This window comes from Camelina sativa, chromosome 6, assembly GCF_030686135.1.
Source record: "Camelina sativa cultivar CO46 ecotype springtype chromosome 6, ASM3068613v1".
Lineage (NCBI taxonomy): Eukaryota > Viridiplantae > Streptophyta > Magnoliopsida > Brassicales > Brassicaceae > Camelina > Camelina sativa.
Genome location: NC_141885.1, coordinates 12,240,723 through 12,255,218, shown reverse-complemented (window position 1 = coordinate 12,255,218; position 14,496 = coordinate 12,240,723). Strand labels below are relative to the sequence as shown.

General features: G+C 34.9%; 4 protein-coding genes across 7 annotated transcripts; 1 reads left to right on the top strand and 3 right to left on the bottom strand.

The window, feature by feature from the left end:
- Nucleotides 1-1,155: 1,155 nt before the first annotated feature.
- LOC104790676 (putative F-box protein At3g44060) lies at nt 1,156-2,964 on the bottom strand. The gene is made up of 3 exons (XM_019246531.2): nt 1,956-2,964; nt 1,742-1,885; nt 1,156-1,661 (listed from the first exon to the last, which is right to left on the bottom strand). The coding sequence occupies exons 1-3, from the start codon at nt 2,892-2,894 to the stop codon at nt 1,398-1,400; spliced, it is 1,347 nt and encodes a 448-aa protein (XP_019102076.2). The 5' UTR covers nt 2,895-2,964; the 3' UTR covers nt 1,156-1,397.
- Nucleotides 2,965-6,729: 3,765 nt separating this feature from the next.
- Nucleotides 6,730-7,246, bottom strand: LOC104698814 (uncharacterized). The gene has a single exon (XM_010414205.2). The coding sequence runs from the start codon at nt 7,226-7,228 to the stop codon at nt 6,758-6,760; it is 471 nt and encodes a 156-aa protein (XP_010412507.1). The 5' UTR covers nt 7,229-7,246; the 3' UTR covers nt 6,730-6,757.
- Nucleotides 7,247-8,287: 1,041 nt separating this feature from the next.
- Nucleotides 8,288-11,291, top strand: LOC104790675 (protein SUPPRESSOR OF PPI1 LOCUS 2, chloroplastic). 4 transcript variants are annotated; one of them, XM_010516455.3, is made up of 11 exons: nt 8,288-8,520; nt 9,010-9,076; nt 9,178-9,213; nt 9,326-9,470; nt 9,587-9,745; nt 9,844-9,914; nt 10,005-10,083; nt 10,188-10,303; nt 10,392-10,539; nt 10,637-10,706; nt 10,795-11,291. In XM_010516455.3, the coding sequence occupies exons 1-11, from the start codon at nt 8,487-8,489 to the stop codon at nt 10,956-10,958; spliced, it is 1,089 nt and encodes a 362-aa protein (XP_010514757.1). In that variant the 5' UTR covers nt 8,288-8,486; the 3' UTR covers nt 10,959-11,291. The 4 variants fall into 4 exon arrangements, 3 of the variants coding, with proteins under 3 accessions (XP_010514757.1, XP_087309045.1, XP_087309046.1); XM_087452919.1 differs by having other exon boundaries at nt 8,308-8,514; XR_015558930.1 differs by having other exon boundaries at nt 8,313-8,520; nt 9,988-10,083.
- A 76-nt stretch (nt 11,292-11,367) lies between these two features.
- On the bottom strand, nt 11,368-12,842 carry LOC104790674 (uncharacterized). The gene is made up of 3 exons (XM_010516454.3): nt 12,304-12,842; nt 11,935-12,042; nt 11,368-11,840 (listed from the first exon to the last, which is right to left on the bottom strand). The coding sequence occupies exons 1-3, from the start codon at nt 12,832-12,834 to the stop codon at nt 11,529-11,531; spliced, it is 951 nt and encodes a 316-aa protein (XP_010514756.2). The 5' UTR covers nt 12,835-12,842; the 3' UTR covers nt 11,368-11,528.
- Nucleotides 12,843-14,496: the final 1,654 nt, after the last annotated feature.

Genomic DNA, 14,496 nt, shown 5'->3' with positions numbered 1-14,496 from the left:
GCAATGAGCCGAGATTCACGGTTACGTAGGCGTTCATGAACATCGGCAATGGTCGGCGGAACATCTTTGTTTTCGATCTGATCTATGACCGATTTGTAGTCTTCAGGAAGACCTTCAAGGATTTTCTCTATTTGATCCTCAAGATCAAGCGGTTTCCCAAGAGTAGCAAGCTCATCAAACCGAATAACAAGGCCACACACATAAGTATCAATAGTCATGTTACCTTTGGTCCATGCTTTGATTTGATTTTTGATACCTTGAACATGGCCACGAGTTGGTTTGGCGAAGATAGACGTGAGAGTTTCCCAGACCTCAGCAGCAGTGGAGGCGCGAGACACCAACGGTTAGACAGGAGCAGAGATAGCGCCAAGCAAGGCGCTATAGAGGAGACGATCTTGGCGTTTCCAGAAAACAAAGTCTGGATTTGGGACGGTGACAGCATCAGTCGTAACAGTGGGAGACGGAGCAGGGTGAGATCCGTCAAGGTAGCCGGCGAGTTCATAGCCGTCAATTAAAGCATGGATCTGGAGGCTCCACATCAAGTAATTGGTGTTATTGAGTTTGGTAACATTGGATGTATTGACATTGAAGAGAGGTGTGGTAGAGGTCATGATGACTTCACTAGTTGAAGGAGTTGTAGTGCTGGAGGTAGCCATAGAGGAGGCGTGGTGTAAAAACAAAATTAGGTTTTAGGTCTGATCGTTTTGCTCTGATACCATATAGAGGCTGTAATAACATTTGATTACTAATAACAAGTTACAGACATATTTATAGTACATAGGGAGACTAGGGTTACAGTATTTATAATTAGATCCTTATACTTATAGTAATATACACATATCTTTGATATAGTCGACTCTTGCCAAGAACAACCTAGAACATGGGCCTTTCTTTTAAACTGAGGCCCAATAGGCTTGTCTCTGGTCCACTATTCGGAACTGGACCGAACTTCACACTATGTAAAGAATCTTTTTGATTTCTCATATTGGTTATGTTTACACTTTTTACAGAGATAAAAAAAATAGCTGAGATTGCAGTTTCCCAGCAAAACACACTAGCTAGCTTGGAACATGAGATGTGCAATAAACAAGAGACATTGAGACTTTGGCAGCAGATCAAACAAGAATAAAGAAATCAAGCATGTACCCCTTACGCTTGGAAAATACGTTATTCTTTAACATAAAAGGAACCAAAGTTGATCAATAAGCCGTAGCTCATGGACCAATACAAGCTCAGAACCCCTAAAATTTAAATGGTAACTAATAATAAGCTAATTTTTCTTGTTCAATAAGCCATCGCTTTTGGAGCAATATAGCTCAGAAACCACTAACTAAAACAAAACAATAGTTAAAATCATTATTTTTTGAAGAAATACGATAACTTATTGCATGTGATGATCACATGACTTGTATCTTGAGCTTGGAGGAAGCTGTTGGAAGCTTCAAAAGGTCCTCAGTGAGTTGCTTCTTTTTGGTGTCATCCATTGAAGGTGAAACGTGGACTTTCAACACTTCAAGACACTCCATGTTTTGTAAGAAATGTCTAACGTGTTTCAGCTCGCTTACATATCCTTTATACTTGATGATACGCAACATGTTTATTCGGTTATTCTGGGGAATACTAGTAAACCGATGCCGTTTACATGGGAAACAATCCAGACCCTGAAGCATCAAGAGGATAATGTCATGCCATCGTGAGATAAATATAAAGTAAGATTTGTTCAGGGTTTGATTCATCATACCGAGAGAACCAGAGTTTTAAGGTTTGGAGACCGATGTAGCAGACGTGGCAGAAGCAATTTCCAACCTTCTTCTTTACTGGAAAAGACTAAATCAACAAGGTTGTTGAACACGGGTAATCCATCTTTGCAGCTTACTGAAATCACCTGAAACACACACACAATAAATGTTAATAATCAAAAAGATGATGAGACCAATCTACACACGGAAACTAACCTCGACAGCATAAGAAGTCAAGTGAAGGGTCTTGACATTGCGTATCCCACTAATGAGATCCCTCACATTCGGTTGCTTGTCATCTTTTAATAATCTAAAGTCCAATGTAGCTTTGGCAAGTGAATTGAAACGACACTGTGGAGATTCATTTCCAAGATAATCATAGTAATAGAAGTCGACAACGTTAGGGGTGTCAAATGAAATTATTCTGGAAACAGAATCACCATTGCGACGGCTAAAGCTAACGGAGAGTTTCTTAATGGTTTTGCTGGATATGACATAATTTGGAGTATAATGGGGATATCGTATGGTTAAGTCTTCAAGTACAGGGCAAGCAGGGAGAAGCAAATTAGATAATTGATCATCCTTAAACCAGATTGAATGAAGAAAGAGAACCTTTAGTGCTGGGAGAGATGCATCCGGAACGTTTGGGAAGTCTGACAATGGTATTTCCAATGATAGCTTAACTAGTGTTGTGCTGGTGAAGACTTTGGATGGGATTGAAAACATCCACGCATGTCTAATGTGTAGATGAAGATCAGAGACACCGTGTTCCAGGGCATAACATATCCATCGGCCAACGTCACCTTGTTCAACTTTATAATATTTACAAAGTTTAAGTGAGAACTTGTTTATATTGTTACCCCCTTGCAATTGCAAAGCCAATGTTCTGTCCACAAAATCATTGAATCTCTTTCGCATGTCTTCACTAGTCTCATATTTATATTGTTTATTATTTCTCGGGTGGCAAAAGATGTAAGTGTCGAAGCCAAAATTGTGAGTGAAAGCAAACAGAGCCCTCCACCTCTTGGAGAGAACAGAGGTTGAAACAGCTTGTTTTGTGGGAAGCAAGGATAAGATCTGGACAAGGAGATCATTAGAAAGACAATCCATCGATGCCGGATTCAATTGTATAGCAACTTCTTCTCCATGTCCCATATCAAGCTTTGAGAGTCTTTGTTGTTGATTTGCTTTGCTGCTCGGTAGGCCTTATATTGAGCCCTGGCTTAGGGTTTTTTTTTTTATCTTAAATTTTATAGTTATCTTAAATTTACTATCTCTATTTTATCATAAATTTTAAAGTTATCTTTATTTTATTATAGATTTAAGGATAATTTCTACATATTTTCTAAGGCTAAACGCTAAATGTGGAATGTAAGACTAAACCTCTAACCACTTTTAACCACGTGTCAATAGAGATTTAATTATATAAATTTAAACTAATGGAAATCTCTAATTGTGTAAAAGTGTTTTAACTTTTAAGTAATTAAGATTCACTTTTGCAGCTGTCGCCTCCAAGTTGAACTCTATCAAATCTTGTTATCCCACTAGTAGGACTTGGGTTAAGGATCAGATTTTTTCGACTCAATGATGTCAAAAATAAATAAATAAAGATTTTTAAATATAAATTATAGAACAAAATTAATCATTGTACATTTTTTTTAACCTAACTATAATTAATTAAAATAAAATTCCTAAGTTGGTTGTTCGAACAGGAGGAAATTGTTTACAAAAATGGTATTCGACAATAACTTTCAAGACGAACGAGTTAAACAATCAGTTTTCCCATTGGACTCTCGTGAGATTTTGGAAAGAGAAAAAAGAGGGAAGAAAACACGAAGAGCCTGGAATTCATCAAGGAGCGTAGAGAAAGCCGGCCATTCCTCCAGATCTTGCACCATCGCGACTAGTTCTATAGAATCCGTTTCGAACCGCTGACAATCCATGCCTCTAAAATGAATACACTCCATAGCCCAAAATAATGCCTCAAGCTCCGGACGAAGAGGGGACAAACTACGGCGTTTGCATTGTACATTTTGTTAGGAGCTAATCATTATATAAAAATAACCATTTTTTCAGTGAAGATAAAGATTTCATTTTATAAAGTTTGATCTTTCTCATGAGGATCCGAGACATGGTAAAAAAAAATATTCGAAAAGATTGAAACATAAGTTAGTCACACATTTAGATTTCAAAACGTGTCAAACTAATTTACCAAACAATGATTTGTGTATTTATATACAAACTATGTAAGAACGCTTTCCATGCACAATTTAAACTATATATTTAAATTTAATTTGAATTTTATTCTATTAATATTATAAATATCAGTAAAGTAATATAAATTAATTGAATTTAAATATAATGATTATAATTATAGGAAATTTATTTGTTGTTTTAAATGTATTATCTCGCGAAATGGTTCATTTTTAAAACATATAATCTAATTAGATATCATAGATAAACATATTATATATAGTATTGTATAGTTAATTGTAAATGCTATATATATATATATATATTAAATTGTTTTATATTAATTTCAGTATATTGTGTAGATGTGTAGTAAAAATTTAGAACAATTATTGGTCATATCTTTTTGGTAGGAACATTGGTCATGTAATTTAATGAATTACATTTTAAATTATTTTTCAAATTTTCAAAAGCAAATGAATATTTTTAATATAATAGAAAAATGAAATATCTAAATTTTTTAACACAAATATAAAAAATTGGTAAAATTTTCATATTACAATTGTTTATTTGGTCATTTATCTATTAAATTTGGGCTTATCTTGAGTTTCTTACTAAAAACCAATTGGTAATTAGTGGATTGACCCTAACCCTTTATATATTAATGATAGTTTCTTCAAACTTCTGATGTGTAACTTGGATTGTATCCAACAATCTTCCCTTCAAACCAAAGATCACATGTGGGATATTAACATGCCTCCTCGAGATGATAACTCCATCTCGAACCGATCCCACTTGACCGATAATAAATCTCTTCTTGAGCCCGTTACTTGGGTTAACAAGAGACATGTTTGTATCCACTTTTCTAGATCTACCAGAACTTGAACTTTGGGCTCTGATACCATGTTAAATTTGGGCTTATCTTGGATTTCCTACTAAAAACTAATTGACAATTAATAGATTGGCCCTAACCCTTTATATATTAATAATAAACTTTTCAAATTTTTGATGTGGAATTTAGATTGTATCCACCATTATTGTCATCTTAAAAGTGTAATCATGGGAGATAAACTAACAGATATAAGATATATCACGATGAACATAGAGAATCATTTTGGGAACCATCAAATATTTTAATTTTTCACAAGTTCTAGAAACATTTCTAAAGACATTAGTTTCTTAACTTTAAATAATATAGGCTCTCATTGGTAACATGATTTATTGAAGTTGAGTTGCAGAAAATATTATAATTCGATGTAAGTTGCAGTAAAAATTATGTGGTAAAAACAGCAGTTTGATGTAATGGATCGCTGTAAAAATCCGATTTTATTAATATTATCAAAATTACTGACTGGTAACATTTTTGTGGTAGATGTTGCAGTATGTATTATTTGATTATAACTATTAAAAATATTAGTGAATATATTTCACAAAATTATAAAAAATAAATAAATAAAAATATTTAAATAAGAAAATAATTTTAATATACAAAAAGTTAACTAAACTTTTTTGTTACATTGCAAATTAAAAAATTAACTACATCATGCCATAATATTTAAAATCTTATCATATTTAGGTCTATGTCTATTTTCATTTCAAATGATAATAAGAATAATAATTTAGGAGATATAAAATAACTAATTAAAAAGGTTATTAAATATAAGAAAAACAGTAAAAATTATTTTTATTGATATATGAATTAAATAAAAACGAAAAGAATAATTTTTTGTTACAAGTTACTAGCCAAAAAGTATGTGAGGAAAGAACATAACATATTATATATATATATATATATATATGTCTCTATTAACCTATTATTCTAAAGATAGCATGGTTATTCTCTTCTCCTTTATTAAAGTTGTAATAATTTTCTTGTATTTGTTTAGAAATGTTTATGTATTTTGTAAATGTTAAATTCTATATATTTTATTTACCTGAGAAAAAACGTGTAACCGCGCTATTTCAAAGAGATGTGTTGTTTGATCATAGTAGCAAATTTTGCTAATCGCAGCTGTTTGTGATGGGAAATAAAATATAAGACAATATAAAACCATTGTCAAATGAGCGTAGCCAACATTTATACAAGGGTCAAGGCATTGCCTCAAATAGCTAAAAATACAACACTGCAAGTGAACCAAACAATGAGCATAGATCAGAGTCATAGTAACTGGTGATAAAAATTCTGCGGATGAGAGGAAGGATCAAGGATATATATATATATATATATATATATATATATATATATATATATATATATTAATCTTGATATAGATAGAAGTTGCAGGTGTGTTTTGTTAAAGACTTTGTGATTCTAAAATAAATCAATGAAGACATTAACAGTTAGTATCATCTAATCGGAAAATAATGGTATTGACATGAAAATGTTTATTCTTTTAGTTTGTTAGAACAAAGCACGAAAAACTACACACACTAAGGTTGGGTTAATTATTTTGAAAATACATTTTTTGACAAGAACAAAATTTTCTGGATCCTCAACTAAATAATAAATTTTCATATAGTAAAAATTTTGAAAACTCTAAAATATGCATTATTAAAATATTATATTATTTTTAATTTTAATTTAAAGATTAAAGTAGATTTAGATAATATGATTAACTAATTTATATTTGAAAACTTGAGTATTTTTGAAGTAATGTTGCTATGTTACCTTAATTAAGCTCCAAATCATATACAATAGAACAAACAAAAATAATCATTGTTTGAAAGTAAATTATACGTTACAAAAATGAAAAAAAAAAAATGTTTTTATACAACATGTTTCACCCATAAGTTACAATGTATACTCAATATGTCAATACGATCTTAAATCATTCGTGCTTCTTCCATGGATAAAGCTTCTTCTCAGGCTTGTAAAAAACCCCATCTTTTCGAACTGAATAACCACATACATAGCTAGGATAACACTGAGCAGAGGTGTCTGGATGAACGCTGACCGGGAAGTTGACAAACCCAAAAGTAGAACGGAGATGGCAATGCGTGAAGGTGTGCCTGTTCTTACCGTCATACTTAAACTCAACCACGACGTACCGGTCTCCTGGTTTGCTCTTCTTCCATACCTTATTGCCACCCTTTGCGCATACAAATCCCGCGTTTCCATTCTTTAGACCGAAGAGATCGTTGGTGATGACCATTCGTACTAGCGTATTTGGCCGTACCTTATACTCTGATGTATAGTCCTTCTTGTGGTACGCACGTAACGAGTTTACCTCTAACGATAAGTTTGAGATTTGTACAAGGACAAGGATGAGAAAATTTGTAACTAGGGTTTTGGGATTCATCTTCGTTATCCTTTTGAGTTCTTGTGTTTTGATGTTATTTGAGCTACCTTATCTTCCAAGTTACAACTTTTGGAGTTTATTATGTATACAATTTTTTTCTCAAAACGGTTTTTTTTTCTCGTTTAATACGTTATTCTTACTTAGTTGGTGAACTAAATAGAGGAATAACAGCTTGGATCGAAAGGTGCTCCTTTGTTCTCATGTATATATTTGTTTCTTTCGTTAATTTGTTTTTGTTTCCCTTCCCTGTTAATATACTAAAGAGGTACAACAATCGACTAAAAATAAAAATATGGTTTGCCATTTATGTCATATTAGTTACAATTTAATTATCTTTTTTTTTTTGTTTCTAATATAAAGGTGATATATTTATAGAAATTGTAGTTACGTTTCAGAGTTTATTAGGTTCTTATTTGTTTAGGAGCTTTTTGGTATCTTCGATTCAGTTTAAGTTGATGCCTAGCCAAAGTAGCCAAATTTTAATCACAAAATGAATATAGCCAGTCTAACTGATACCAAAAAAAAAAAATTGAATATATAGTCATTTACGGAAGTCAAAAACAATTTGTAAATGAAAAAAAAAAGAGGATAGGAGAATCATAATTTAAAATCATAACAAAATCTTCTAAATATAGTTACTAAAAATAATTATATTTTATATTTAAAAAAAATCTTAGTTTTTAAAATTCTGATTATTTTACAATTTTAAAAATTAATAAGTAATTTTGTCCATAATTAATTCGAGAAAGATAATATATATATATATATATATATATTTGGAAACTAATAATTATTTAAAATATTTTATTAGTCTAATATTAAAATAACAGTTTTAGTTTTACTGAAAATTAAACATTTGTCTAGTTTTATATTTGTACTTTTTAATTAATATAGTAGGATTTTATAAGGAATTGGATTAGTGATAGAATAATTATTTATTTTTATTTTTTTACATTTTTTTCCATATTATATGATTTGGAATTTGGATAGTTGTAGATACGGCCCACGTGCATGAAGCCCAAAAGGAATTAAAAAGAGAGACGAAAGAGATAAAAACCCAAACTCAAAGCTTCTTCTCTAAAATATCCAAAACTCCTAAGCATCAAAAACAAATCCTGCACAATCACTCGCGAAGAAGAAGAAGAAGAAGAAAGAGGGAAACCAAAGATTCCTCCTTTTCTTTCTGGGCATTGCTTGTCTAATGCCAATTCCTGTATTGGGTTCTCTTGATGGTTGATTCTTCTCTTATTTCATCGCCATGGGAGCTCAGAAGAGCATCCACGCTGGTAGAGGTCATCACTCTTATCTTTCTAAACCCATCTCTTTCAAAATTTCGTGTTTTTGGATCAGTATTAATGTGATAATCTGCTGAAATTTGATTGTGGATTTAACAACAACTAATAAATTTTGGAGGGCTTTGATTCATTTTATATGCAATAGTGTTATGTGTATAAGTGTGGCATGAGTAAACAGTTTCTGACACTTTTGTTATCAACCGTCATGTGGGTTTGGTCTCACTTTTGAATGTCTTATAATATTAAGATCGGGTTGATTTGATGTTGTGGCTTGCATAAAGAGATACATTGGTTGTTTGTAAAGGAAACACCTTCTAAACCTTTTTGTTACTGATCATCATTGTGGGATAGGTCTTGCTGTTGATTTTTTTCATTTTGTAAAAAGATTAAGATCGGATTTATTTGATATGTGAAGGTTTTTTCATAAATGGTTTTGGAATCGAGCGGCAGTGTCAAGTTGTGAATTTTTGTTGTTGTTGATTGCAGCCAAGATTGATGTCAATGTGGATTTCACTCACAAGCTTTGTACTTCTTTAATGTTTCCTGCTTTCAGGTTTGCTCCCATCATCCACTTTTAACTAATACTCATGAAACTTGTACCTCCTTTAGCTTCTTCGAACAGTACTTAACTTCAGTTTGTTGCTGTTTGAACAGGGATACTAGCAGTCCTCTTTCTCTAGTGATTGGCAGGCAAGTTCTGTGATTTTATGCTACAACTTACAGTTTATACAATCTGCAGAACTGAAATGGTCATATCTTTCTTTTTGAGTTAAGTGTTTTTATTTGGGTCTGTTTGTTGCAGCCTCTATATCAAGCATCCAAATTTGTTTGGAGGAAGCGAGAAGCTTGATGTATCATGGGATAAAGGGTTGTATGATTCCAATGTACTGGTGGCTTTTAGGAGACCTAGACCTGAATGGCGACCACAACAGTGCTTCTTCATACAGGTACTCAATTCTTTTTTGTTTTGTTTTGTGACTGATCTATGAAGCTATCTTAGAAAGTGAATTTTCCATGTTCTGTGATATGGTTAATACATTCAAATTTTGGTAATCTGGTACAGCATTCTCTTTCACCCGAGATAGGGGTACACGGCACCCCAGTTGACAATTTCTCTCGGTCAGGGAGTGGAGGTGTAAATCTTTCTAAATTGGCTGTTGGTTTAGACTTGAGTGAGCCAGCAAGTTCAAAGTGGAGCAGCACAACCAGTGTAAAGTTTGAGGTACCCGCACATTACCTTCTTCTGACATTGTAGAACAAATAGTGTTCTCTTTGCTGTTTTGCTTCGAAGTAAAAGAGTAATATTCTCCATTGGTGCAGCATGTGCGTCCGATTAACGATGACGGACGTGCGATAACCAGAGATCTGGACGGATTTCCTATAACATGCAGGTGATATTAAATATCTGTTGCCTTGGTTTGTTTCCTTAAGCGCTAGCATAAAACTGATATTTACATCGTATAGATTTCTTTGCTGTGCAGTGGAAATACACATGACAGTATGGTAGTTTTAAAGCAAGAATCCCGGTTTGCAAAGGCTACTGACCAAGGTCTTTCTCATGTAAGAAACTCATTTCTGTTTCATAGACTAGGCAAATCGCGTAGTCATTTTACACTGGTTTCTCAACTTTTCTGTTCTTTCATACTGGTTTCTCGCTTATTCAGTTCACCATGCAAATAGAACAAGGTATTCCGGTTGTGTCCAAGTGGCTTATCTTCAATCGTTTCAAGTTTGTTGCATCAAAAGGTGTCAGGTTGGGACCAGCTTTTCTCTTAGCAAGGTACTAACATAATCTTACATACTCTGTCTAAACAACTGCACATATAGGTATCCTAGTTTTGCTGTGGTTCTTACCTCTTCTGTGACAGCTTGACAGGTGGTTCAATTGTAGGAGACATGGCACCTTATCAAGCATTTGCCATTGGTGGGCTAGGCAGTGTTCGGGGATATGGTGAGGGTGCTGTTGGATCCGGGCGGTCGTGCCTTGTTGCTAATACTGAATTGGCATTGCCTTTGGTACGTCGAACTATTGCGTGATTTGGTCTTCAGAATCACCAAATGGTTTCCTTCTCCTGTTAAGCTTTCATTGAGCTTTGGTTCCATTTGTGTACAGAACGAGATGACAGAAGGGACCATCTTCTTGGATTGTGGAACGGACCTGGGCTCAAGCCGCCTTGTCCCCGGTAAGTGCACTTGGCTTGCTTTGAACAAGAACCATAAAGAAGTTGTTGGGACATGGAAATGATAAAGCTGTTACGGAATTGGTTTCAGGAAACCCTTCGCTAAGACAAGGGAAGCCGGGGTTTGGGTATGGATTCGGGTACGGTCTACGGTTCAAGTCTCCATTGGGTCACCTTCAGGTTGACTATGCCATAAATGCCTTCAACCAGAAGACTCTTTATTTCGGTGTCACCAATCTTGCTTCATCAACATAGTTTAATAGAATAAAGCAATCAAGGAAAAGCACATATTCAGTGTCTTGATTCAAGGATATACTTGTGTGATTACGGTGGGATCAGAAACGCCACAAGATGAGGCAAACACAGCCCAAGGTGATGCTGTTAAACAATTGACAGAGGTCCTGAGAAGATAAATGAAGTGGTGTCATAGGAATCAATCATGTAATACTACAGACTACTAGTCTTAATTGTCTTGGTATATAATACAGCTGCCAGAGTTTTGTCTTGAAAGCTGCGGGGTTCATAGAGAACAGAATGAACACACGTTTGATTTGATGGTGTTGCTAATACGCATTTGTTGCTTTTACATATCTGAGTTTAAGCATAACCGTCAGGTATGGAGACCACTACTAGGCTCGACTCTTGGACTAAATCTGAAAACAAGTGGTTAAAACCAAACCAGATATGCCCAGAATAGGGACATTCCAGTTCATACCATAACCATTTCTGCAGTTTCGTGTTACAGTTCATAATCCATTAGAGAAAGTCACCAAAGAGATTAACTTACGTGGTACAAACAAACAAATACAGAACTCATCAAGAAGCTCAAAAGAAATTGTTGAACTGACTGGTAAGAGAGCTCTTGAGGTTCGAATACAGACCATAAAGAGAATACTGCTTAAGATTCTCAACTTCATACCACGAGTTGAGAACCCTCAAGTGTTTATCAGTGCCGGAAAACGCAAGCTGGATCCCGAGACTACAGTCCACCGTACCTCCCCGGCCTTTACAGCTCGGCGTTCTAATCGCACAATCCTGCCTGTTGAGACACACAAAATTCTGATTCCCCTTGCAAGACGCACACCCGTCTCTCTTCCAATACAGGTTTTGAAGCCTACCTTTCTGAAACTCCATCACCTTCAAACACCATAAAATTAACAAGGTTATATAATTCAGATTCTTCAGTCATGGTATCATGACATACACACACAAACAAAGCTTTCTTTTTTACCAAAGTAAAACTGGTAACGATGAAAGTACTGTTAGCAATAAAAGCCGGAATAGACCTCGCCGCGTACTTCCGACCCGCAAACGCCACCATATATCCACCATAATTGTCCTGAAGAGATATTATAAACACATTTAAGCACTAATTTAGTGCACATTTGCATAATAATGATTAGACATATACTGTCTGTACCTAACATTTTTACTATAAGTAGACAAGACATGTAATTAGAGTAAAGTCAACACTAAATCTTTCAAAGAAACCAAAGTCTAACTAAATTCACATTTTCCTAATCTGACTCACTAAACTAATTCAATTTATTTTAATAAACAAAATAAAATGACGAACTCAGATTTTTGTTTTTGGTGTTACCGGGAAAAAAGCGGAGGTGTTGATGGAGAGGAGAGAGATCTCGTCGACCTTAGGACGGAAGATAGAGAGCTGTGAATTCATGGCGGCGAGAGTAAGTCGACGGTCACAGGGAGAGAGAAGAACTGTTTGATTAAGGAAGAAAGAAGGACGAGAGGAGAATGCGATTCCGAATGTGAATCCATCGGATCTTTGGATTTTGGTGTCGGAGCACGGAGAATAGATATGGTTTGTGTTTGAACCTCCTCCTCCTCCGACGTCTCCGCCTAAGGCTACGGTTTTGTGGAAACTGGTTGTTGTTGTGATTAGAAGAATCACGACGGTGGAGATGAGGTGTGTTAGGGTTTTCAAAGAACACATTTTTTTTTTTTTTTTGAAATGGATTTTGGGGGAAGTGAGGTGAGAGAGTGTGTGTGAACTGAGTCTGTGTGGCTTTTGGTTTTCACGTTTTCGCCACCGGAAAATTCCAAAAGGTTTTATTTTATTTTTAATGGAAAAAAAAATATTATCTTTTTTGGTTAAAGGCGCCTCCATGCTTTGTGTGTGATATGTAAACCTTTTTAGAATTCATTGCTTTAAATAATTTTTTCTTATATATATATATATTTTATTTTATTTTTGGTTCAAAATCAACTTTTCATTAACCAAAATGATACAACCATATCAAGACATATTATTCATATCTATAGAATTGGACCAAATGCAATGGTTAATCAAATACAATCCTGGAACACTAGGCGGATCCGCTATCTAATCGAGAACCATTACATTTTTGTAACTACAATGAGATAGATAACACACCATGACTCAGAATGAAATCATCTCTTAAACCACCTAAAATGACACAATGACACGAAAACAAATACTAACACAGAGAAAACCAAATCCTATACTGAAGAGCAAAACAAATCCAAGCTATGAGAACCTCCTGATCAGCATGTAAAACTTGTCCCAATAGCATCAACACCCTGAGGCGTCATCAGAAAAGCTTAGAATCTTCGGCTTTCATTGTTCCGAACTTAAACCTTAAACAGACAAAACTTCCGACTGACCCGACCAAGAGACACGAAACACCACCAGCAAGATATACATCTTTTCCAAACTAATCACACAATAAAACCAGAATGCTAATCTTCTCAAGATAAGGAATTGAAGCACATATTAGCATATCATCACCTCACAGTGCATAACTGGAAAGGCCACATCGCAGATGCCTTGTTGTCTCGCTTCTTATCCGGAATGACACCAGAAATTGAGGAAGCTCTCGAGGAAGAGTCGGCTATGAGGATGCCCGCAAATCTCGACCACTGGGACACCTGAAGCCTCTCCAACAACCGGAAGACTCAAAACAACCCGACTCAACCATACATCTCTGATCTATGAGCATCTCCGGCCGAAGGGTGGAGGAGATAGGAGGTCGCGATCCGAAACTCAGATCCAACTCCCCTAAGCTGCAAGAAAGGTTTCCCGGAGCAGCTTCAAACCACCACCATTCTTCGGAGAGGAAGAAGAGTCGAGATCTCGTCGTCCGTCACACCGTCACGACGCAACGGTTGAGCTGCTCAGTATGCCGGGGAGGAAGAGCGGGTCACGACTGGGACGACGACACGACTAGAACGATAAGCAAAAGAAGAAGCAGAGCCCTCTCACACCGCCGGCGAAAGCTTTGGGCGGCGGAGAGACAAACGAAACCAGCGGCGGCTAGGGTTTGGGGAGACTCGGGAGAGAGAGAAAACGTGTTTTCCTCCGAGATAACCTTTTACAATCTTTTTTTGAATATATTTTGTGAAGAAAAAAAAAGAGAAAACGATTGTGATTTGGTAAGTATATAAAAAAAAAACAAATTTGGAGGGACATGTCTAGCCATGTGCAAACAACAACATTGAAGTTTTTTCTAATAACTAAAATGAAACTTTGAAGCCCATAAAAGTTGATTTTATAACTTTGTACACTTTGCAGAGATTTTGAACCTAGTGATGATCTTTTGTAGATCCATTTGATACATTAACTAAAACTTTGCAGCAGCATCGGCCCAAACATTTTATAGTTTTAAGGCAAAAACTTTTGAAGGTCTCCTTCTAAATTTCACATTTTAGGTTGTTAAATAAATTTACAGAAATTCAATTTTTTTTTTTGCATTCTTATTTGAACTACCAAAAAAAAAAAAAAACCAATTTTGAAGTTTTTTCAAATTTT